Source organism: Phacochoerus africanus, chromosome 12 (genome assembly GCF_016906955.1).
Source record: "Phacochoerus africanus isolate WHEZ1 chromosome 12, ROS_Pafr_v1, whole genome shotgun sequence".
In the NCBI taxonomy this organism is placed as follows: domain Eukaryota; kingdom Metazoa; phylum Chordata; class Mammalia; order Artiodactyla; family Suidae; genus Phacochoerus; species Phacochoerus africanus.
In genome coordinates, this window is record NC_062555.1 from 50,681,117 (window position 1) to 50,707,151 (window position 26,035).

General features: G+C 42.9%; 2 protein-coding genes across 2 annotated transcripts in view; one reads left to right on the plus strand and one right to left on the minus strand.

Annotated features, from left to right (window-relative positions):
• The first annotated feature begins 1,242 nt into the window (after nt 1-1,242).
• On the plus strand, nt 1,243-8,912 carry C1QL3 (complement C1q like 3). The gene is made up of 2 exons (XM_047754822.1): nt 1,243-2,665; nt 8,514-8,912. The coding sequence occupies exons 1-2, from the start codon at nt 2,078-2,080 to the stop codon at nt 8,691-8,693; spliced, it is 768 nt and encodes a 255-aa protein (XP_047610778.1). The 5' UTR covers nt 1,243-2,077; the 3' UTR covers nt 8,694-8,912.
• Nucleotides 8,913-10,937: 2,025 nt separating this feature from the next.
• Nucleotides 10,938-26,035, minus strand: part of PTER (phosphotriesterase related) — a 72,572-nt gene continuing 57,474 nt past the window's right edge. The window contains exons 4-5 of the mRNA XM_047754821.1: nt 18,884-19,024; nt 10,938-12,197 (exon numbers count right to left, since the gene is read on the minus strand). Coding sequence (XP_047610777.1) covers nt 11,987-12,197; nt 18,884-19,024 — 352 coding nt within the window. The 3' untranslated portion in view covers nt 10,938-11,986. The remainder of the gene's footprint in view (nt 12,198-18,883; nt 19,025-26,035) is intronic.

The following is a 26,035-nucleotide window of genomic DNA, read 5'->3' on the forward strand; positions in this document are numbered from 1 at the left end:
AGGCCCCTGTGCCACACTGGGAGGTTATTGTTGGCTTGCCTTGTAGTCTTATTTGTTTCTGCTTCTCATTTCAATTCTCGACCTGATGTAATAAGTCACCAGCTTCCCAGCCATCATCCCTGTATTGACAAGCAAATGTCACCCACGTTTGATTGACATCCATTGCTCCTGAATGCAAAAGTATGATTTACAAATCAATTCTGCTTGTTTATTTAAAGCTGTTCTTGTGTGTCTTCTGTATTTGTTGGTGGGATAACTTGCCTAATGTCTACTTTGGGAACTTTCCATTAATATTATAAATCCAGGCTGTTCCTTCTCCTGCTCGCCACTGCAGGTGGGGGCTCTTCTTTTTCATATTTTGACCCTTCCCCCCCTCTCCCAAGGCTCACACAGAAAATGAAAATGTACTTTGAAGCTTACAGGACTCTTTCCCTATCTTAGGCAAAGGCCTTGCCCAGTACTTTGCGAACACTGCTGGTTGCTTTATCTGATGACTTTTGAAGACATCTTGACAAGGGATTATTTTTCATAGCCCTTTCAGTAACGTAGGTCCAATGGCTCAATCTCCTGAACTGCTGCTAGAATTGCAAGCCTGTATACACTGATCAGTTTGTAGAAAGCACCACCCCTACCTCTCCTTCATGCCATGGGCATGTTCATTTTAAATCATTGAGAAATGTCCTTTGGCTTTTCAAAGCACCTTACTGTTCTCTGGGTAACATCTTATTTCATTTTGGAAGGTTAAAAAAAAAAAAATCACATCTGCCATCTGGAAAATTCTAAAGGGCCCTCCTTATGTGAAAAGTGGCATTTCGAAAAAACACCTGAAAACGCTGTGGGTGAGCCATTAGAGAAATATTGTCAGCCCAGCCACCCTCCTTTCAACCTTCAACTCCACCCTCCAACTCGGGCTGGAGGCTGTGGGGAAATGGGGAACTTAGGTGTGACCCTGGAGTTCTGAAGGCTTCTGCACATCTGTCTCTCCTCCCCCCACGCCAATATGTCCAGCGAAAGCGCTGCCATCGCCTGGGTTCAGCAAGGGAAAATTCAAAATCTCACTGTTCATCCATGTGCAGAGAGGGGAAAAAAAAAAAAAAAGAGAGAGAGAGGCCGAGAAAAAAAAAAAAAATCCCACATTGTCAGAGTAATGCCAAACTCTCTTTGAGTGGGATGAGCAGAGCAGATGCCGCAATGAGATGCCAAAGCGGCTCCCCTTCCTCTGCGCCTTGGGTGCCTATAAATTGCTCCGGCGCGCGTTTGTCAGCCTCCTCTTCTCCTGGCAGGTGGTACCCAGGCAGAATTCTGCCTTCAGTCTCTCTCTCGCTCGGCTCCCGGCCGTGAGGCGCTCGCCGCTGCTCGCCAGCTCCTCCGCTCCAGCCCGGAGCTTCGCCGAGCCGCCGGTGCCCAGCGCCGCTGCTCTGCGCACCCGGGGGGCGCCTGGTCTGAGCTCGCGCGGCCGGTGCAGGGTTTTGGGGGTGCGCATCTATTAGAGTTCTGGTGGTTGCCAAGGAGGAGGAAAAAAAAAAAAAAAAAAAAAGCAGGAGAAGGGCGATCCCAGCGAGCGAAAGAAGAGGCAGAAAAAGGCAACTTCAGACGGAAAGTTGGTGCGAACTGGCGCAGTCGGCAAAAACGGAAAAGTCGATCGCAGGCGGCGGCGGCATAAAAGTGTGAGCGGCCCCGGCGAGCGCGAGAGGCGGCGGCTGCTCTGCCCTCCGGGTGGCCGCGCCGGCGCCCGCGGCAGCCACAGGTGCGAAGGGGCTCGCGGGAGGCGAGAGGGCGCCCAGCGCACCCCTCCCCCGCCCCCACCCCCAGCTTGGGACTTCTGCTCAAGTCACTTGGCGTCCGAGCTCCCTCCCCAGCCGCAGCCTCAGCGGGGGGAGCGAGAGCAGGCGAGGAGCGGCCGGCGCCCGCCCGCCCAGGGGACTTGGGGTTCGCAGGGGGTTGTTTTCGGCTCTGAGGAGGTCCCCGCCCAACCTTCAAAATTTTGTCCAAAAGCAGACAAGAGGATCGCCCCGCGCTGAGCCGGCTGGTGGGCAGCAGGAGGCGCCTGATCGCCGCCGGGGCGCTGGGGGTGGTGATGGTGCTGCTGCTGGTCATCCTCATCCCGGTGCTGGTGAGCTCGGCCGGCACGTCGGCGCACTACGAGATGCTGGGCACCTGCCGCATGGTCTGCGACCCCTACGGGGGCACCAAGGCGCCCAGTACGGCCGCCACGCCCGACCGCGGCCTCATGCAGTCCCTGCCCACCTTCATCCAGGGCCCCAAAGGCGAGGCCGGCAGGCCGGGGAAGGCGGGCCCACGGGGGCCCCCCGGTGAGCCTGGGCCGCCGGGCCCCGTGGGCCCCCCGGGCGAGAAGGGCGAGCCCGGCCGCCAAGGCCTGCCGGGCCCGCCCGGGGCGCCCGGCCTGAACGCGGCCGGGGCCATCAGCGCCGCCACCTACAGCACGGTGCCCAAGATCGCCTTCTACGCCGGCCTCAAGCGGCAGCACGAAGGCTACGAGGTGCTCAAGTTCGACGACGTGGTCACCAACCTCGGTAACCACTACGATCCCACCACGGGCAAGTTCACCTGCTCCATCCCGGGCATCTACTTCTTCACCTACCACGTCCTGATGCGCGGAGGGGATGGCACCAGCATGTGGGCTGATCTCTGCAAAAACAACCAGGTGAGTGCGGGCAGGCAGCGGGGAGGGCGGGGAGGGAGAGCGGGAAGGTACTGGCGAGAGGGAGGAGACCCCGGAAACGGGGGTGGGAGCCCGCGGAAGAAGGGCGCGGCAGCCCCGCTGCCGAGAGTCGCAAGTGCTGGGGGACTCCGTTCCACCCTTGAGAGGCAGGGGTCCTACGCCAGAGAGCGCCTGGAGGCCCGGAGAGGGTGGTTCCCGAGCTTGGGACCTACACTTGGTGCGCTCGACCTTCGAGGGGCGGGAAATAGGGAGTTTGGTCACCTGGACAGCTTGTGCACCGCGGGGAGCCCCGGAGCAGAAATCGGGCCTCCAGCTGCGGAATCTTCAGCAGTGAGGGGTCACTGCCAGGCTTTGCCCGAACCGGGAGGGCTGGGGGAGCCAGAAGTGGGCGTGCCAGGATGACAAACCCGGGGGAGAAAGACCGGGGCCCAAGGGAGAAAGAAGGGGCGCGAAGGATCACTCTGAGCGGGGCGCTTCCCAAGCTGCTGAGGCAGGACCTCGGAGCCAGCGGTCGCAAGGCCCTTTCGGCACCCCAGATCAGGGAAACTCACATACAGTCAGATTCGAGATGCAAACTCCGGTTTAGATTTCAGCTGAAGGGGAAGAGGTAATGAGTACCGACAACAAAAGCAAAAGTTGAGAGACTCGTGGGTTCGTGCTGTAAAACACGCGCCCAAACACGGAACCCAGACTCCACTGGCTGGAGCAGGAGGGCGTACAGGCGGGAGGTCTGGAGGTCCAGACGCGGAGCCCAGACCCTGGACTGTGGGCCTCACTGCCAGGGAGCCCCAGGGCGCCTGCGTGAGGGTCTTTCCAGCCCAGCCTTTTGCTCACTAGCGGCAGTGGCCTTGGCCTTGGCTGAGAAACAGTCTCAGATTATCCCTCTGCCAGAGGACTTGTTCTCCTGAGCTGAGCCATCCGAGATGCCGCAAGAGCCACTTTGCCATTTGCTAGAGAAATTCACGGTCATTGCAAAACCGAAGTGTCTGTTGGCTTAGGAGAGGAAAATAATATTTGTAACTACCTAAAAGTGTAATCAGACCCTCTGCACGTGCCTAATCAGCAGCCGCTGGCAGAGACCTTGCAGCAGGCAGTCTGGGCTCAGTTCTTGGGCTTTAACTTTGCCTTTGGGGTGCACAGGGGTCCCCCCCCCACCCACCCGCACAGGGAGCGATCCCCGCCCCTGCCATGGCCAGTTTTGACTTGATAAGGGCTATCCAGCTTCAGATCACTCCCTCTTTGAATTCACGTGTTTTGAGCTGTATAACCCAGGTTTCTATTAAGCAACATTAAAGCAGGATTGATTCCAAAGACCCTCCTTCAGTGTCCGAATTCTTCCAAAGGGAAAGCCAAATATTCCTAAATGTATAAGAGAAAGGACCAAATATCCTGTCCTTCCCCTTCCTCCCACCCCTCACTTCCAAAGGAATTCCGAAGTAATTATCTTAAGGGACCCTAAGGTCAGATGGAACAAAAAGAGGAAAAAACGGCCACCAGGAGGCACTGACAGGGTTGTTTATTCTAGTTATTATGCAGGAAAATAATAGTAAGATAAATAAAAATTATTCACAGAGCAGTGGGATAGTTATAGGTAAATGGCTAAAAAGAGCATGACTCATGGTACCAAAATAGAGCCATTGTGTCACCCTTAACAAAGTGGTTCAAGAACAGCCCTTCAGCAGGCAGGGATGAGGCACCCATTTATTTACAGATTGGCTGTCTTCTTACTTAAAGGTTAGGTCTGGCACATACTATCAGGCTGAAGAGATTGTTTTTAGGAGTATTAAATCAAATGGAGTAAGGTTCACGTTTTATCAGCCACTGTATTAAAAACACACATCTTTAAGTATCTGGAAATGGCCATTGCATGGCAAGCCAGGAAACAGTGCATTTAAATGCGTATAAATGCTGGTGCTGGGGCCATGTCTAGATTCGAAGAAAACGGTTCTATATAGGTACTGTATGTGCATTTTGTTTTTAAAAATTATTTCATTGTTTGGAGTGTAGTGTGCTTCATTGTAGCATCCTTGAATGTTCATTCTGTGAGGATCAGGAAAAAAAAAGAAAAGAAAAGGCAAAGCAGCCAACCTTATAATGTAATGCTTTCCATTGGCATTATTAAGCTGCTCCTTCTCCAAAAGGTGAGCAACAAGTAATTCAGAAAAAAAATAAACACAGTAACAAGCAAATATGTTTTTGAGTTCAGCACAGGACTCTTTGGTAAAATGGTTATTACAATATTACTCTTAAGGAATTTCATCTCTAAAATAGAACTGTTTTGTTAAGTCTAGTCTGCAGGCAGTGGCAAAAGAAAAATCTTATACCATCTTTTTTTTTTTAGTTAATATTAAATAAAGAGTTTATCTTTGATTTTCATTTTGGCTCTTGTCTATCACCCCTTCAACGGCGGTTCCCCCCTCTGAGCTGACCTAATTTGTTTTCATAAAACAGAAACTCAGAGATGCATGTCAGTGTAATGTTCTATGGATTAAGTGGATTTGAGAAGCACCAAAAAATTCAACTAAAAATGCAGTTCGCTCTAGGATAGAGGAATGCCTCTGGACCGTAACCATCCGAGCCCCATTTTATTTATGCTTTGTGTTGGATGCAGTATCACAGATGGAAACATCAAAGGCCAGTAAATTAACCTGACGCGCCACTTAACCTTTTGTTTATGATTCCACAGAAGCACAATGAAAATGAAATTAGGAGAACATCAGTAGTGATTAATTAAATTAGCAAATGTTACCATAAATATTGTCTCTAATGATAAACCCTTACTAATAAGATAATGCTTAGGCAACACAACCTCTTACCTCCTCACAAACACAGCACTTAAAAGGACCTTGGTTCTCACATTCCCCATGAAACCGTCCACCTAAATTTAATCTTACCATGTGTTAAAAGCCGATGACAGTGCGTACCGAAGGGAAAAGTTGGATTCAAATAGCTTTACATAGAGATGGGAAATATTTTTTAAATGTGTGCATACTTTTGGCCGGAAGCCTGAATAAAAAATATTGCTCTTTGAATCCAATCACTATAATACCACTCCAATAAGCCCCTCTAATAGAAACTAAAACTGGCTTGAGATTAGAACTATAAAATAATTAAAGGCCACTTTCTACTCTAAGAATTTATTAGTTATGGCACCAGTGAACGTGAGCTATATCAGATATATCGGAGACCACGGACAGTTTGTGGGCTGGTGTTCATTTATTAGCAAGATTGACGAAATGTCAAATTAATTACCTTTTTAGGGGCTGTGAAACATCTCTAAAGATCAGCAGAATCTAAATAGTTAACTGATAAGATGAAAAGATAGAAGAGGGCATTTAGGTAGAAATGGGTGTATCGGGCCAAGGAAAAGATACATCATGTTGCCAGAGAAAATGCTGAAATCAGTGTACATTTAGGAACCTGAAAATAGCCTCCAGGGTGGAAGCATTACCTTCCTCAATAGTTTGATGGCTTAAAGGAAGAATTGTTGCAAGTTGCTGGGCTGGCTACTGGAGCTTGAAATTTCAAGTCCCATTATACCTTTAGAGTATGACCAGGTAAGCAGGCATACTAAAATCATGTGAAGTATCCTGGAGCATGGCAGGAATTTAATTGGGAGAGCCTTAACGGTACAGTAGAGGTTAAAATCTTAGAGAATCACTTTCATTAAAAAGCAATCATTCTGGCTTTATCCAACAAAGGAAGTGAAAACCATGAGGGTAGCCTTCCAGTCTGTGGGATCACACTCATGCATTTGCAGGTTTTTGTGGTAACACCTACTGAATAAAAATGATCACATTTACATGGGTTTGTGGTTATATCCTATAGAATAAAAACTGAACTATATATACACACACACACATAAGGATTATTGTCTCTAAATCTAGTGATTTTAATGAATCCCAGTTTCCAAAAACCCTCATGTAGAAAACAACGTTAAAACACAATACCCATAGAACTTAATGCTAAATACCAAAAACACTAAATAAAAATGTGTCTGGTTAATAATAAGAGGTGAGATGCTTATTATGGATTGATAATTAAATGCTGTATTACTGATGTGGCTAATTACCGTTTTGTATTTTAATTTTTCTCACCCATTAAAAATCCACATATTAAAAAAAAATCAGGTCATATCAGGAAAAAAATCAGCTCTTTCCTCCTTGTAGATTTTTTTGCCCTAGGAATTAATGACTAGATGACGTGAATGAATCAAAACATCCCACTCCTAGGAAACATTATGACATTAAATTGTGTTATTACTTAATGATCAAAAGAGATCACCTCACTAAATTGGTGTATATGTTAGAGGTAGTGCTTCTGAGCATAATTACATGGTATATCGCTTTCATTATATTAGTGTCAGCACAGTGTTAAGCAATTCTACATCTTTTAAGCCCTTTTCTCCTTTTGCTATACGATATCCAGAAAGAAATTTTCAAACTACCTCTCATATTACTTTACAAGTTCAGCAATGTCAAAGAGCCTTCTCCTTTTTTACCATTTCAGCATTAATGTGAGAACATGCCACATGAAAATTTAATTTGAAAATCCATCATTTAAATTTTGAAAGAAAGGCATGGAAATTCCTGGCTTCAGTCTCATTTCCCTCGTTTTGCCAAGTGATAAAATCCAGCATATTGCACCCCAAGTCATGCATTATTACATAGTGCAGGTTTACAAAACCACTAAATCACTGGCTGTGTTATTCAGGGAAATATCATTACAGTGGAATAGAAACAAGCCACCAAGTAGATGTTTCACTGAAATAAATCAAGGGCAAGTCTGCCTATTGAAAAATTTTTTTCTAAGGCAGAGGCAAAATAGAGCTAAATGAATATGAAGCCTAATTTGAGTTGAGGATGTGACAGAATGTCCATATTACTTGAGATGATAGGCAATTGGACTGTTTGCAAATGTCTGTCAGCTCACTAATGAGATCACAGGCTCAGCCTGAGTGGATTATAAGCGTCCTCAAAGCAAACTACATATTTAGAATCACATAACTATAAAAGGGTATTCAAAAAGATCACTCCCCCAAATCTTGACATTTTAAAGCCTTCCAATCATGGAAATGTAGTTCCTTCTGTAACTTTTAGACACGTTGAAATTAAATAATTTATCTGAGTGCACACATCACAATTAGTGATAAGAGGACAGAAACAGAAAAAACTCTGCAAACTTTTGAACCAAAGATGTTTGAATGAGTTTAAGCTTCCGGTAGAGGGGGGTTTTCCTTGAATTAGATCTTGAAAGCCCCAAATCAAAAGGATTGCTTCTCTTTTTGGTCTTCCTGTATAGTAGAGTTAGAGGAGAAGTGGTATTTAAGTCTTTTACATGCTGTGGGTCTCAGTTTTCTAATAATTCTGAGGACCCACTGGAGTTTGGGCTAATCTTCTATACTCATAAACCGCTGGTTAGAATATGGCTGCTTGGCTTAAATTAAAATGCAAAAAATTACCATTTTAGGAAGTGATCGGGCATAGAGATAACAGGAATTAGAAAAAGTAGTGATTTAGGAAGACTAGAGATTGGTACGCATTGTTTACAACATATAGTAAATTAAAAAAAAAAAAAAAAGACTGCTAGAATGACCCTCCCTAAAAGCTTTGTTTTCTCTTTTCCAATAACGTAGCTGAAGTTGTTATAAAGATGTCCTCATAAAGCCTCAAGGCCAAGGTGGATGGACTTCCCTGTGTTAAATTCTGTGCTATGGCAGCCAGTCTGCTTATGATGCTGTGTGACTGGCAGGGGAAAAAAAAAAAAAAAGGAAAAAGAAAACCCAGGAATTCTCTTTTAGAAATTCTAATGTTTTCTCTGTTTCACATAGGTGCGTGCCAGTGCCATTGCCCAAGATGCTGATCAGAATTACGACTATGCCAGTAATAGTGTGGTTCTTCATTTAGAGCCGGGGGATGAAGTCTACATCAAATTAGATGGCGGGAAAGCCCATGGAGGAAACAACAACAAATACAGCACATTTTCGGGATTTATTATCTATGCGGACTGATCCTGCAAAAACGAAGCTTACTGTTCTGAGTTCGGACACTGGATGCGTATGGCTTTCGTCCGTGAATCGAGAATCAGGGGATGCCAGACGCAGGGCACCTCAGTTGTGTATATGTGGGGAATTCAAAAGCTACCTGACTCACATCTGTATACTCAGAAACATTATGTAAAAAATAATATATATATATATTAAAAGCAAGATAAGCAGATGTGTGATCCACTACCGCCAAAGCAAATACTCCTTATTGTTAGTGTCCGTGTGAATGAAGTCCTATATAGATCACAGATTTTTATAGAAAAATCTAAGATGCTGAATTATTTCTTCAATATATATGATACTTTGGTGTACTGTGATCTTGCCGCTTTGATCCATATGTCAGCTTTGGTTCTTGTGAGTTAATCTGCTTATTAGGATACTTGGAATCCATGCATAGTGTAGGGCAGAATGATTTTCACCCTGCAGGAGAAGGTCTCATTGAAATCACGCTGCTTTGTCCCCAAAGAAATTGTTTGCCTTGTACTCTTGTTAACTTGAGAGCTATGGACCTGGGAGTGATTCAACTTTCAAGCCTTAACCTGGAATTTTCTGGATTGGAGGGAATTCCCAAGCCTGTGATCAATTTTTTTTTTTTTTTCACATTTTCTTTCTCTTTGGTGTTTTCTTCTCTCTCTTTTCAGGTGATAGTTTTTAAAAACAGAGATGGAAATTGTATCATAGGATTACCCTCTGCGTGTGAAAATGTGTAGTTATGTGTGGTATTTAGAAAATCCCTCGTGTTCCGTTTGTCAGTAGAATGCATTTAGGTTGCCTTGGAAAGTCAGAGAAATTTCTTCTTTGGGGTGAAATCGGACTGAGGCTTCCGCCTTCCTTGGAACAAAAGATTTTTCGTAACCCAATGCACATCTGTTTAATTTACTCCGCCGCATGCGTCACTAAGGGGACACTGAGTAAGGCCTTTGTGTTGTTACCACAAGTCATGGCCTGACGTGATCTCAAAATGAACAATTTCACATATAGCCAGTCTGACAACAAAGTGTATATATTTTATACAAATACCTGCTGCATATATATGTACATGTACATATATATACATTAGATGAAATATAATATATATAATGGCTTCAGACCATAGGCACAGTGGCTGTATAGTTCCCCAAATTTTAGTTTTTAAAGATGTACATGGAGGCACACACGAACGTACACAAATGATTTGACTTATTTTGGATGGAAATATATTTTGGAAGACAGAAATAGATGACGTAGCAAAATAATTTAAAGGACTTCTCTTTTAAGAGTCAACCAGAAGATTGCATTTTATTAGGTTAAAAAATGCCCCATGAGTCACATGTCTGTAAATTAAGCCCATGGCGTCCTTATTACCATATGCCAATCAATACTTTCCTTGCCTTCTGTGGCCGACTGTTAGTGTTAGGACTGCAGAGACAACGTGGCTGTCCTTAGCAATGTTTACGAATCACGTGCACTCGAGTGGTCCATTTTTTCTTTTTTCTCGGGTGGACTAAGGCTGACCCGCAAAGTAGATTTTGAGAGCAGTGCACATCTTCCTCTCTGGTTCAAGTACACTGCCAAAAGCCATGTCTTTAATCTTAGAAAAAGATTTAAAAATGTAGGTCTAAAGATCCTAAGTATCGACTTCCGCTATCACAATGACAAAATCTGTTCCATTGTCACTTGCCTTTGAAAACTCTTTGACAGGCAGATTTCAAAAACCAGAGATTTCAAAATCTGCCTGTTACACTGGTGAAGGACATTTGCATTTTTTCATTTAAAGGAATTAGCGTATTCTCCTGGCTCATCCCTCTTGGGTACTTTCTGTTCTAATACACAGAAAGCTTCATCATCGTTGATCCACAGAAGTATCTTTATTTAGCAAACCTCAACTTTCCAAAAGAGTTATGCCCAATGTTCCTATATCTGAAGGTGCCGTTTGGTTGGTTTCTCAAATGCCTTGGTCTGAGTAATTCTCATGATTTATATGATGAAAAACACTTAGCTTGTTCACCAAGAATAATGATTGATTCTATTTAGCTTTTCTCATATGTAAGATAAGAGTTTCGATGGATTTTATTTCAACAGAACAATATATATTTATCAAAGAGGAATTAGCAGTGGGGAATTGTTTTTTTTTTTTTTTTTTTTTTTAAAGTAGCAAATAGCGTCGTGAAGGATTCAGCCAAAAGGTTAGTTTATAAACAGCAAGACACATCAACTAAGAGTTTTAACTCAGAGTTTTAAAAAAGGTTTTATTTACACGAAACATCAGGGCTGGGTACCTTTTAAAGAGTCGGCTCTCGAATCAGACTGTCATTGCTAATAGATCTGACCTTTTCTTCAGATAAATAAGCATTGTTTTCTCCGTTTGAGTCCAAGGAAAGACAGATAAAAGGTAAAGAGACTCTATATAAATAAGGCAAACAGTTCTCTTTTTTTTGCATTATATATTATTAATTAATGAAATTGTGGCCTTTGTTATTATAAATGTAATGATTCATTAAACTATATTATGTAATATATTTTGACTTTTATGATTGAATTTTTATAATTGAGTACTATGATATGTGTTCATATTCCCTTATACAAATATTTCAAAACACAATAAAATTTATAGGAAAACTGGATACCGAAAAGCCACAGGCAACAAAACTGATTTATTATAAATCTCCATAGATAGACGAACAGCGTATGATTAACCTTCCACAAGATTGTTACCATTGTGAATCAGTAAGTGTATTCAGTATCCTTTGAAAAAAAAGTCTCAAAATTTAACTTCCCTTGTTGCAGAAGCTATTTTAAAGTGCCATATTACTCATTAAGCATTAATTAAAGAACAGCAGGATAATTAGTAGAATCATCAATATTACAAGAAACATTAGATTGCTCCAGAAGGGGGTAATTTAACTAGAAACACTTTAAATTTTCTCAAGTAGTGCTCTTGATAGATTAAGAAAACAAAAGGAAAGCCAAACTCCACTAAGGGGATATAGGCTGTAAATCATTGTTTGGCAACGGGTAGTTTTGTATTTATTTTGTAAAGGAAAAACAATAGGGTTCTATTAGGCTCAGGAGCCTACCAAAGATGTAATAGTCAGCCAGTTTCTGAGAAGGCGTAACTCTTCTAATGCAAAACTCTTCTAATTCTCATCAAAAGGAAGTGCTCTGTCATTAGTTGTATGTAGCTCTGATGAACATCTTACAGCGGGTTTGCAATCTCTGTACGTAAGTACGTTGCCCTGCAAGCTTTCTCCTCAAGGTGTGAATTTCTAACAACCGTTCTATTTGAAAGTTAGCCACTGCTTAGGGTTCTCTATCAGTATCTTATCAAGTGTGTCCTGAGTTATACCTCTAAGCAACATTTTAGGAACAATGTTGGTGAGTATATGTGAGTAGCCATGACCTCCATATTTTGTCAGCCGGTGTTTCGTATGTATGTCCTGTGCCATCAGAATCCGATCTTCATAGCCCTCGGCCACCAGAAGACGCACCCTGTGAAAAAGCTTAACTCATTATATGGCATTGGTTGCACGGGTACAATTTTAAGAGCGCTTTAAGCATCTTACTCATAAACCTATCATGTTGTCCTAGGCATATTGTTTTCCACTGTGGCACGTGTCCTGGGAGACCCTTTTCTTGTTTGTATTTTATTTTATTTATTTTATTTTTTTTAGGGTCATACCTGCAGCACATGGACGTTCCCAGGCTAGGGCTCGAATAGGAGCTGCAGCTGCCAGCCTATACCACAGCCACGGCAAGACCAGATCTGAACCACCTCTGCAACCTATGCCGCAGCTTGTGGCAACGCCGGATCCTTAACCTACTAGATGAGACCAGGGATCAAACCTGCATCCTCGAGGAGACCATGTCAGTTCTTAACCTGTTGAGCCACAGTGGAACTCCTCCAAGAGACTCTTAATAAACCCTGGATGGTGATGAAAAGATATTACCATATCCAGGTAGGAACATGATCCTATTTCATGCTCCTATTTCAGATATTTCTAGCCTGGGATATTAAAAAATTTTTTTTTTAAATTATAGTTGATTTACAGTGTTGTGTCAATTTCTGCTGTACAGCAAAGTGATCCCATCATATACATACTTATACATATTTTTTTCTCATATTATCTTCCATCATGTTCTATCCCAAGAGACTGGATCGAGTTCCCTGTGCTACACAGTAGGACCTCATTGCTTATCCATTCTAAATGGAATAGTTTGCATCTGCTAACCTAGCCTGAGATATTTATGAAGATGCCTGGCAATACTGCATTTAAGAAAGCTTCTAAGAGGATGTGCCTATTTGAATAATTGGCCACTTGAGCATTTTATGAAATAACTTTATTCTGGATTTGTAGGCAGCTCTCTTCGTGGGCCCATTTTTCAGATCTCTCTGTCTCTTTTTCTCGAGCAAATAAAATCAATGACGCTTTGTGATTAAAATGGGGAAACAAAAGGAATCTTTGTACAAGTAATGTTGAGAATAAAATCAGTTGGTTTGAAAATGAAGGGCATACAGTGAGCTAGATGGTCATTTTAAAAGGTCAAGTACAGTCCCTCACCTGAGTCCCTTTAAAACCCACGGGGTCTTTTGATTTAGTTGTCTTGACCCAAAAAATGTTCAACAAGAAAATCATTGACCTTTCTTTCCATTTCAACAAGATCACTGTAAACAATGGGCTGCCCCTTTAAATGTAGTCAGTTGACTAAAGAACAGCTTCCTGCCTATTGTCTAAAAATCTAATCCTCTTTGCTTTGTTAAGTGCTCTAATCCACAGTGTGAGTCACCCACTGACAGCCACCATCTGTTTGTGTCTGGACCCTGGGCAGTCTCTTCAGTGACTTCCATGAGTCTCTGATGGCAGGCGATGCAACTTGGAGACAATGGCTGTTCTCTGGTATTTTCTATCCAGTGTTGTCAGTCTCTAAATTCCCAATAGATGGAGATATTCCTCCAGGGGCTAGTTATTTGAAAGGTATCTTTTTTGTTGTAATGGCATTTCTTGGCATTTTCCTGCCTGAGTCATATTTAATAACTATGACAGTCAGCAAAATGTGGGCCACTCCACCAAAAAACTCAAGCACAAGGCCTTGCCCTCTGAGAACACACGTTTTACAATAAATTATACTTAAAGATTCGATCTTGTGTTTGCCAGCCAAAGGAATGCCATTAAAGAGCCAGCCTGGGCATTTTGTCTGGAGACATGTGTTCATGTCACATGTACCCCGTGTGTGTCCTAAAAGTACCAGGAGCGGCATTTGCGCCATCATCATTATTTGCCTCTGTATTTATTTTTATTCAAGGGTAGTTGGTGTATAATATTATAGCAGTTACAGGTGTACAGTATAGTGAATCATAATTCATAAAAGTTGTACTCTGTTTATAGTTATTATAAAACATTGACTCTATTTCCTATGTTGTACAATATATCCTTGCAGCTTATTTTAAACATAATAGTTTGTACCTCTTAATTCCCTACCTCTATATTCCCTAAATGTAACTATATTCCCTTCTACCCCTATGGAGGGGTGAGGGCATTATTTGCCTCTTTAAAATTTATATAGGAGTTCCCGCCATGGCACAACGGGATGGGCAGCATCTCTGCAGTGCCAGGATGCGAGTTCGATCCCTGGCCCCACACAGTGGGTTAAAGGATCCAGCCTTGCCACAGCTCTGGCATACGTCACAACTGTGGCTGGGATCTGATCCCTGGCCCAGGAACTCCATGTGCCATGGGACGACCAAAAAAGAAAAAAAAAAATTTATATAATGTCCACCAGTTCTTGGAGTTATCTGGTGGTGTGGTAGGTTAAGGGTCTAGCACTAGTACTGTTGTGGCTTGGGTCACTGCTGTGGCACAGGTTCGATCCCTGGCCTGGGAAATTCCACGTGCCATGGGTGCAGCTGGAAAAAAAAAAAAAAGTCCAAAAATACTGATCTGGAGTTACTTTTGGAATACTCTTTTTCAGGGACTTATCTAAGCCATTTATATGATCCTTTATGAAAAAAGGAGAAAGATTTGACATGGACAAGGCTGAAACTTAATGTGACAGACCTTGATCCACACCTGAAAAAGAGTATCACATTACAGGAAATTTTAGGGGACACTTTCTCCTGTATATTTTCTGAGCATTTCTCAATGTTTCTGTCTTTTTTCCTTGTCTGAGAAAAACATATCTTATTAGGACAGAGGCATATCATGGAGAGAAACAAATTCCTGTAAGAAATTATTGAATGGTGAACTAGTAAGGAAAGATAGTCAATTGAAAATGGGAACACTTAAAACTTGTTCAGTCAAGCATTAGGAGCATGGTTGTCTCAGGGGAAAGAGAATGTTATGGCTCTGGAAACATAATTATATCTAAACTGTCAGGAAAACTGCCTGGAGTTCTCTGGTGGCCTTAGGACCTGGCGTTATCCCTGCCATGGCTCAGGTTCGATCCCTGGCCCGGAAACTTCTTTATGTCGAGGATGCTGCCAAAGATAAAGAAAGAAAGAAAACAAAGAAAGAAGGAAGGAAAAGTTTCTGGTCACTCCTAAAATCAGAAATCCTCTCTCCTGCTGTGCCATTGTGTGGAAGAACAGTAGTTCCAGAGAGGCTGCCAGAAGGGAGGAACCACTACAGATGAGAAGACAAAAAATCACTGTAATTATAGAAATACAAATGAGTTAGTGTTTTGCAAACAAATATTAGAGAGAGACTACAAAGTGTGAAAAGGCAGAGATATAATAAGATTTGAGAAATGGAGCAGAAGATTGAAAACAGGTGTTAGTCGCAGAATTTCTGGTGCTGAAAACCAGAGGTAGGCAGTCGTGTGCTTCTCTGTTCTTTCACTTTAAAGCTTTCAGATCACTGAGGCTTAGAAGGACTGCTGATAAATGATGAAGCTCAAGTGCCCAAGAGGTGGGGGCCAGAGTTTATGGTGTACCCATCACTCCAAAAGTTGTTTAGTAATCACCATGAGCTATACTTGAGTCAAGGGACCTAATGCAGGGTTTGAATTTGAGAAGATCAAGGGTACATGCATGCATAGATACAGAAACAGAAACACATGTGCATGTATATATCATTTTTGATGTATTTCTATACATCTGGAATGTTTACATATGGCGCAATGAAAGCTGATCACAATTTAAGTTCTCATTCTAGAACTACCCACCAGTGGAGAAGGAATCCTGGAGGAATGGTGGCCACACTTTCCTCTTGCCTCCCTCACTGATCTCTTTCTGCAGATCCCCTCTCTTATTCCAGAAGGTCTGGGAGCCTCATGGAAGGCATAAGGGGGTGGGGAGAGAAAAGGGGCCACAAAGGGGCTTAGAGAAAGGAAGCAGCTTCCAAGAGCAAAACTCCCTGTTTCCAAGAAGAGTTGGAAAACATGTGTTGAGGACATTCATCAGGAAGTCATGGTTTTGAGGTCATGCAAGATGAGAAAGACCTACCACTCCACCTCATTTTAAATTCCAGAGAATATTCACCTCTGGGGGTGGTCCAAGCTGGGACAGCCTTGGATAGGCTTAGAAGCCTATTTGCATTGATTGGTATTCCTGGGCAAGTAAATTACAATGATGAAACAAAACACATGAAAAACAAAAAAAATCTACTTCTCAAAGAACAGACTCGAATAGTAGGGAAAAAAGGACCCAGCATTATTGGTCAGGACAGTCAAAGTAGTTTGCTTATGTAGAGCTGAGTGTCTTCATATTTACGTAAGTACTGTGATATGGACCAACTCTCTCTGATGATATTAATGAGCTATTAACGAGCTCATCAAGGAGGCATGCCTGTCCACAGGGAAATTATATAGGTAAAGATCGACTTCCCAGGGGAAAGACCCTAAGGCTGTCTTAATTGTGGCAAATGGCTCAAGACCGCCCCTTTCATCCTAGTGTACATATGTTCACATCCTGCTACATGAGCCTCACAATTTCTGGACGTCCCTTCTCTACTCCAGTTTGGCTTACTCTCATTTCCACCAGTTTTCAACACTCAGAACCGTATTCTGCCCCTTGTCATCTCAGAGAACTACTTCCGCTCTGAAACCTCAACCTTCCGTTTCCCACCGTGACCCCGAGTTACATCTTTCTCCTTTTCCTTTCTTCTCCTCTCTGGATTCACCCACTTCATTAAAGCCTCCAGGTATTTGCTCCCGGTGTGTTACTCCTGCACCTCTCTCCATTTGTCTCTACACATTCTTCTCTCCAGTTTGGACCTTGTGACTCTCATCTCAACCCCTTGCTTGTTCCCCTGGATATCAACCACATTTTTTTCAGACAGAATCCCAACCCTTGAGCTCTCTGTTTACAGCTCTGATGTCAGTGCACAAAACTTCTTGGGTCCTACAACCAAAACAAAAGCCATTTTTTTTTTTTTTAGGAAAATAATCACCAGATCATGCACCTTGGTGCCAATATACAGTCACACTGTCATGACCTCCAGCCTCGACACAACATATCCTGAGTCAGTGTCTCTCTCATTTACTCACCATCCATTCCCAGTCTCAATCCTCCTCCACAAGGTCCTGCCCTGAATCCATTCCTTCTTTCTTAGGAGATGACCATACCTCCTTCACAGGCACCCTCGAGATCCTATGGGGCCCTGTGTCCTCAGGTTCCTGTTCTTCTCACCGAGACACTGATCTGCATTCACCCCATTACCTGCCTCACCCCTTCTCATTCATTGAATTGAATGCATACCACTGGAGAAAAATTTATCTCCTTTCAACCGTCTCTTTGCTTCCCAGCTTCCATCTATATGTCTTCTTAGGAGCCTTGTGCTATATCTTTTCTCTCTCCAGGTTTTTTTTTTTTTTTTTTAAGTTAACAGTGACTGACCACTTCCATATCCTTCCCCAGGCACTCAGCTCAAAACTGCATACTTTATTTCCTATCAATTCTATAACAACCCTGGAGAATAAAGGCCACTTGGCTGAATTCATTCTCTCTGTCTCTCTGCTTTTGCTCTTGGCCACATAAACATTGCTCAGCTCCTAACAAACCTTCCTTTGGTCCAGCCTACACTTGGGTTCCCTTCACTACCAAGTTTTCTGAAAGAATAACTCCTATTTTGTCCTCTTCCTCACCTTGTATTCATTCCCCAAGCCTTGTTGTCAAGACTGCACTTACTGATTGTAAAATAAAAAATGCCAGTGAATTCCGATGGATGCTTTTCAGTCCCGATTTCACTTGATAGTTGCCACCTGTTACAGGTGTTCAGCCCTTCTGCTTCAGGTCTTCTTCTCTACCAACTTCCATAACAATGCATCTCCCTGATGTTCTTGATGCTCTAAAAATGTCTCAACCTGCCCCTGAGTGCATCCCTCAAGTGTTGGTGGTGCCCAGGGTTCTGTCCTCATTCTGTTCTCTGAGTGAGCTCATTCATTCCTATGCCTCCACCTGTCACATGCAAATCAGCAATATCTAGACTTATATCCAGGTCTCTGTCGTGAGCTTCACACCCTTATCCAATGGTCTTGCTGGATAGCAACACTATATCCCCAAACTAAAGTCATCCTGGTCAATCCCAAATCTATTTCTCCTCCCATATTCCCTAACTTGGTGCACTCAGTCTTCATATCACCATGTAACCAGGACAAACAGGCAGCTATCCCGCCTTGACACCCCCAGTTTTCCACTTGGTGGCAGAAAATGAGTTGTATAAATATTTATTTTCACCATCAAAATATCGGCCAATGCTAAGAGGTTGGATTTTATATGATGTTTGACCTTTAGACATTATACTTAGAGCATTTAAGTTGCAATCACTTCTTTAGTGAACATCTTTTAATAAAGCATTTAAAAAATTCATTGCTGGACGTTAGGACTTTGGTCAACTAGGGAAAGAAACAGCTTACTTCATTAGGAATAAAAAGAGGGAAATGTCTTTAGTTCTTTTATTGTCATGACAGGGATTGAGTGTTATCTGTGTTTCTTATCACTTGCCTATCTGCACTGAACTTCTAAGGCTCTGCTAAGCTTTTGCCTACTTAGGCTGACTCATTTTTTCCTGGAAATAATATAGAGAGATTTTCTCCCTGCAACAGCATAGATGTATTTTTCTCTGCAAGTCTCTGGTTCCACCTGCTTCCTGTTTTCTGAATCATTGCTAATACCCACCTAGATATGAAAATAAAAAAGAGATGGTAAAAGGAAATGCTATGAGAGATTCCATCATATTTACCTCTTAATTCTTTTATTATCATTGGGCATGTCAATATCCGGGTTGAACGGATAATGAAAAAGTTCAGTACCAAAGAGATCATATTCCAAGTAACAGCCAAATTGAGCAAACTCCAGTAGTTCCTTCTTATCAAGAATAGTCCTAGAAGCAATAAGACAGACATATAGTTATTATCGAGACGTATTTTCCGCACATACAGATGAAAAGTCTTAAGCAGACTATGTACGAGAATCCAGTTGAAATCAAACCAAAGAACTTTTGAGTTGGCTCTTATGATGGGACTATAAAAGAAGTTCCGCTTGTTACCAGAATTTAGAGAATTGATCCAACTTAATTATGTTGCCGTTACTCAAAAAACAGTTTTGTTATTCTCTTTCAGAATTGTCTTCAAGATATGTTGCATAGTCTTTTGAAAAATCCTTAGTGGGACTGCTGCTAACTCTGGAAACTATCAAAGGCAGTTTGGCATCAGGTCTGATGAATTAGGTGAGTAAAACTCATCTGGATAAATATGAAGCCAAGGTAAGGTCACAGGGTGATTGTCTTGTGAAGATCATAAAGTGGTTATAAAATTAATTCCAAAGCCTGTGTGAATATCTTTGCACCTTTTTTTCTAAGGGGGGGGGCAATTACCTACAGATATTTATGTTCTGGTGTGCTTATTGTTTTAAAATAGGATGTATTATTTTATGATACTTTTATGGGTATCTTCTTATTTCAATAGAGATCATAGCAAAAATAAGACTCTTTGTAAGACTATGGAGATGAATAGAAAAGGAGGAAAATGTAGAAGTACAGACAGAAGAGAGAGTCTGGAGCAAGAGCAGATCATCTTAGGAAATTTAGACATGGGAGTTCCCGCTGTGGCACAGTGGGGTAAGGATCCAGTGTGGTTGCAGCTGTGGCTTAGGTTGCAGCTGAGGCTCAGGTTTGATCCGTGGTCTGGGAACTTCCATATGCAGCAGGTGCTGCCAGGGAAAAAAAGAAATTTAGACTCTAACAAGTAAAAAGGATATGTAACATTAACCCCCCAAAATACCACTGTAGAGATTCAAACACAGAGAGAAACAGGAAAACAAAACAAAACAAAACAAAACAAAACAAAAACAAGGAAAAAAATGTAAAGGAAACATATACCTCATTAAACATTATGTGAAGGGACCTAGAGAAAGGAAGTGATTGTTTGGGATCCAAAGTTGGCCTGGAGAAGAGCTGGAATGTCAGGGAGTCATTGGCTTATTAGGCTTTCAGCCATTCTGATATTCTGTGACTTTGGCAATTCCAGGATGCAGGCGTTAAAGCACTATTATATGTCTCTACCACTGGCTTCTAAGAGGTCAGAAGTATTTTCAAAGCCTTTCTTCCCAACCCTAGGAGGACCAATTAAGCCTCTGTGTCACGACTTCGAGAGGATTCTGCTGTCCCGGGATGTTTCCCAGGGTTTGGCTCTTGAGGTTCACTCTGAGCAATTGTACTGTAGCTGCCTCCTTTTTATTCTATTCACCAATTTAGCATAACTTACAGTTCATGGTGTTGTTTTAGGCAGGGAGGCTAAAAAAAATTTTCCCTTCATACTCTAAAATGTGCATTCGTTCTGCGCTCCTTCTATTAATACTTCTCCTTTTCTATCTTCTTACCACGGGGACCATTTCGGCTTCCAGAATTACGAGGCTCGAAGAATATGTGTTTTTCTATAGTAAACATATTCTGTTTTCCCTAAAGAACCATGCTTAAAAACGAAATATACACAATTAAAATAACCTGAGGGGGAAGTGATGCATTTAGTATTTTTCCTTTTGAGTCAATTCATTCAGCTTGTCAATTACCCATTGGATCAGGTTCTGGGGTGGGGCAGGGTGGGGCATCAGGAAGAGAAATGGAAGTGTCAATAGCAGGTTGAAAGAGACTCATTTCTGACTTCAATGTCCTTTTGCTTCTTTCGGCCTGAATGCCTTGGGACAAATGTTTCTAAACTTTAGGTGATAACAGTGAGTATAGTATAGTCAATGAAAAGTACACTGGCAGGAGTTTCCATTGTGGCTCATCAGGTTAAGAACCCGACTAGTATACACGAGAATGTGGGTTTGATCCCTGGCCTCGCCCAGTGGATTAAGGATCCGGCATTGCCACAAGCTGCAGTGTAGGTTGCAGAGGCGGCTCGGATCCGATGTTGCTGTGGCTGTGATGTAGGCTGGTGGCTACAGCTCCGATTCAACCGCTAGCCTGGGAACCTCCCTATGCTGTGGGTGTGGCCCTAAAAAGACAAAAAAAAAAAAAAAAGTCCACTGGTAAATGAAAAGCAGTAGGAAAAGCTTTTGTCATAGTTTCAATCGAAAACAAAAAGTAAAGTTGCTTGTTATCTTCCTCATCATATATAATGATGTATGAACTTCCTATGTGTCTGGCCTGGTGCTGAGTGCTTTATACTTATTATCTCATTTAATATCCTCCATAATCCCATCTGATCTCAGTTTTACAGATGAGGAAACTGGGGTATAGAGGGGACTCACTTGAGGTGATATGCTGGAACAGAAATTCTTTCAAGGCTGTAAGCTACTCTTTTCATCACCATAATGTGCGACTTCTCCTATTGCTAAATATTTTATCCTCGAAGGGCATTTTCCAGAATTACACTGAGAGTGTGTGCATATCAGTTTTAGGGCGTATGGAAGTTCCCAGGCTAGGGGTCAAATCGGAACTGCAGCTGCCGGTCTACACTACCAGCCACAGCAATGCAGGACCTGAGCTGTGTCTGCAACCTATACCACAGCTCATGGCAAAGCTGGATCCTTAACCCACTGAGTAAGGCCAGGGATCGAACCGGAGTCCTCAGCGATACTAGTCAGGTTCATTACCTCTGAGCCGTGATGAGAACTCCTGCACATCATGTTTTTGAATTTTTATTTTGCAATATAATTCCCTCCCTGCAAGCTGCACTTGAAAAATGGGAATGTGCTCAAAAAGGAAGAGAGGATTCCTTTGGGAAGATCTTCAATCACTAGCTCGAAGCATGACTACATGTAACAGACAGAGTTTGACCATGCTGTTATTTTGGTTATTTCTAATGATATGGTCAGAGGGGGAGAAGGAACTCTCTCAGTCATGACCACGGCTGACTTGCTAGGAGCCTGCCCTTGCTCTAAGCCTCTTATAAATATTAAGGGATCTACATTAAGGGTCTTCTCTGATGAGGTCCTGTCTCTTGAAACGTTCAGACTTACGCATCTCATTGCCTCCTTGCCAACTCTACCTGAATGTCTGAGGACAGCTCAAGCTCACACACTTTGATCAAAACCCCTCATGTCCCATCCCAAACCGGCCGCTCCAACACCCAAGTGTCACAGCTGATGCAGGCAACTCCATCCATCCACGGCTCAGACCAAAAACCCTGGAGTTTTCCGGGACTGCTTTCTTCCTCTAAGATACTCTGCAATTAGCCCGTCAAGGTAGACTTTTGACTTGACTTTCAAAATACAATCAGATCTGGGATCTGTCACCCTCTCCCCACTCTCCTTCTGATCTAATTACCATCATCTCCTGCAGGATTCCCTGCCCTATCTTCCCATCTGCTCTTTTTGCTTCAGCCTTTGCTCTACTACAATCTCTTCCGATACAGCAGCCAAAGCCCACCTGGGCACCTCAGGAGGACCAGGTCTCTTCTCTGCTCACAACCCACCAGTAGCTCTCCATTTCCCTCAGAGAAAAAGCCAAGGCCATGCAGTGGTCCATGAGGCCCTGCATGATCTTTCTGGAGGTGGTCTTACAAAACCTCATCTCGGAGAGGAATGGGGAATGTAGGCATCCCGTTCCCGATGCCAATTATGTATAACTGCTGCCTGCGTTGTACATGTTATCGGAAGAATGTCACTGCTGTAGGTAGAGTCAGATCTCTTTCTAGAGGAAGGTGAACGTGTTCCGTAAGATTCATCTACACATGTAAGTTTCAAATGTCATCTCCGGGAATCCTTATCCTGTAGGACAGCATAGAGCAAGGAGTCTGACCTTGAGGGAAATGGTCCCTCTGTACAACACCCTTAAAAATGTCACAGTCAGGAGTTCCTGCTGTGGCACAATGGGATGGGCAGTGTCTCTGCAGCAGAGGGACACAGGTTTGATCCCCGGCTGGGCACAGTGAGTTAAGGATCACTTCAGCTGTGCTGTATGTTGCAGCTTCTGCTTGGGTCTGATCTTTGGCCTAGGAACTCCATATGCCATGGGAGGCCAAAGAGAAAAAGAAAAAAGAAAAAAAATTTCCCAGTTGTAGGTAGGGGAGAATATTTCAGAAAAGAAGCAACTAGGCAGATATTTTGGATGTCAGGAAGGTGCAGTTAAAAAAAGGAGGCAGACAAATTTGCTATCATTAAAAAGCCAGGACACACACACACACACACACACACACACACACACATGTGGTATATATTGTGTGTGTGTGCACGTGTGTGTATATATTACTAGTGACATTTGATGATGTGACACCCTCTGGATAACTGAATAACAGTGTAAAGGGGACTAAGAAATGGGTTCACTTGGGAGTTCCCATTGTTGCTCAGTGGTAAAGAACCCAGCTAGTACCCATGAGAATGTGGGTTTGATCCCTGGCCTTGCTCAGTGGGTTAAGGATCCAGCGTTGCTATGAGCTATGGTGTAGGACACAGATATGGCCTGGATCCTGTGTTGCTGTGGCTGTGATGTTGGCCTGCAGCTACATCTCCGATTTGACCACTGGCCTGGGAACTTCCATGTGCCACAGGTGTGGCCCTAAAAAAAAAAAAAAGAAAAAAAAAAGATGGGTTCACTTAAATTCTCTGTATTGAAGGAGGAAACACAGTGTAAAATCCATGGGAAAAAATAGTGACTATGACCATGCATACTTTTTGGAGGAAAGCCCTGAAAAAAAAAAAAGTTTGGTTAGATGTCAATGAAGCAAGAGGACGGAGAAGGAGGTAAAGCAAGAAAATAGAGCACTGAGGGAGTTCCCATCGTGGCGCAGTGGCTAGCAAATCCAACTAGGAACCATGAGGTTGTGGGTTTGATCCCTGGTCTTCCTCAGTGGGTTAAGGATCCGGCGTTGCCGTGAGCTGAGGTGTAGGTTGCAGACGTGGCTCGGATCCCGCTTTGCTGTGGCTGTGGCTGTCCCCAGCAGCCCCAGCTCCGATTGGACCCCTAGCCTGGGAACCTCCATATGCCGCAGGTTTGGCCCTAGAAAAGGCAAAAAGACAAAAAAAAAAAAAGAGAGAGAGAGAGAGAGAATAGAGCACTGAATAAGCCTCAGGCCTTTCAAACAGCCCTGTGTCATTTAATCCTTACCAACCCTCCATGAGAAAAGGATGGTCGTCCCCATTTTATAGATGAGGAAACTAAGTCTCTGAAACATCGGGACGTCTCCACTTCCCACATGAGGGGTGGTAAGTCAAAGTGCAGTCACCTTCAGAAGCCCTGTTCTCAGACTGTGCTGCCCCTTTTGTGACAACCACATCCACTCAACACAAGTTCCTTCCCATCAGCACGTACCTATGGAGAAATACGCCCCATCAGGCCCCTCAGAGCACCCCGCACCGTCCAGCAAGGTGACTTAACTGGATTAAGCTGACATTCTGCTGGATGACTGCCAGGGATGTCCCGGTGCAACTGCAGTCACATTGTGCCTGTGACTTTTTCTTCCTTGCGTGGAGAAAGGATTGCACCCAGATGTCCAAATGGCACCATGGGAAAGTGTACTCTGCCTGACGTCTTTCAGATGACGATTCAACAGAGGTCCTGCCCCTCCCATTCGTCAGTGATCTCATCGCACTTCTTATAGAGCAAAGGTGTCAAATTCAGCCAGTTTTCCTCATTCCACATTCTATAATGATATTCTCTCTTAGTCCAACCTTCCCCAGGCTTTAAGGGGAGTATCTTTCACCTCTTGCCCTAAATAGTCAGTGAGATGCAGAAGAGCTACTGCATTTTACACTGGGGAAAGTCCCTTCTTCAATGGCAATGTCATTTATACAATATCCTGGGATGTCCCAAGAGGGAGATGAGATTTTTTTTTTTATTAAGTATTTGTTCTTGTTATTCATATCATAGCATTTCTTCTCTCACATGTTTTACATGTTTGCTCCCTAACCGTCAAACTGATTCTCTCTCTGTAAGGAACAGGCATAAATTTATGACAAAACATCTTGCTGTGAGCTCAGAAAATAGTTAGCTAACGCGATTTGGCTGTCTTCATTTTTAGACTACAGTTATCACGTAGCAGTGTTTTCAGGCTGGTACGAAAATGTGAGACAGTTGATTCTGTTCTTCAAAGCTCTTTATATTCTAGATCTTATCCAAGAGCTGAGGGGTTTCGTTTCAGGTCGCAATGCACTCTGAGTGGGAGCAAGGAAGTCTGTGTGAAGTGATAATTTAGACAAGGGTCTGTGAGCTATCTAGGTAGACGGAACTGAGAAGCAGAGGAAAGGATGTGACTTGTGGGTGTCATTGAGATTATAACATTACCTAACATTTGTCTTGGGCTTTTACAGTTTCAGAAAACTTATGCGTACATGATTTCCTCTCATGCATTCAAACACACCTTCATGAATTTAGTGCAGCAAATATTTACTCTCTTGTATGATCATCTACCCCCTGCTAGCCTTTGTGCTGGGAATACTAATATGAATAAGAAATTTAAGCTGCTCTCCCAAAGAACTTAGAGTCTGTGGAAGGAGATGGACATTTAAGTTAGTAATTACAATTAAATGTGTTAAAAGCTTTTTATATGACAAATAAAAAGTACTATGAAAGAATAATGAGAGAGACGACCCACTTCAGTTGAGTCTTGAAGAAAATCACCCAGATATAGGTTGGTAGGGTTGAAGTGTCCGGTGAGGGATAGACAATCCAGAACACCTATTGAGAGGCCAAAAGAGCTTGTTGTTCCTGAAAGATAAGGCTGTCATTTATCAGTGCTGAAGTGAATGAGAGGAAATCCGTGCATGCATGCATGCATCCATCCAACCATTCATCCATCCAATAAGAAATTGCTGATCATCGCCTTACTCTGAAGTTTGAGCCAGGAAAACAAAGACAAATCCATACAGCCCCATCCGTCAAGAAGAGGAGTGTCTATTAGAGAAAAGAGACGTGAAAAACAAAGAATTTCTTTTCAGACCTTATTGAGTCTAA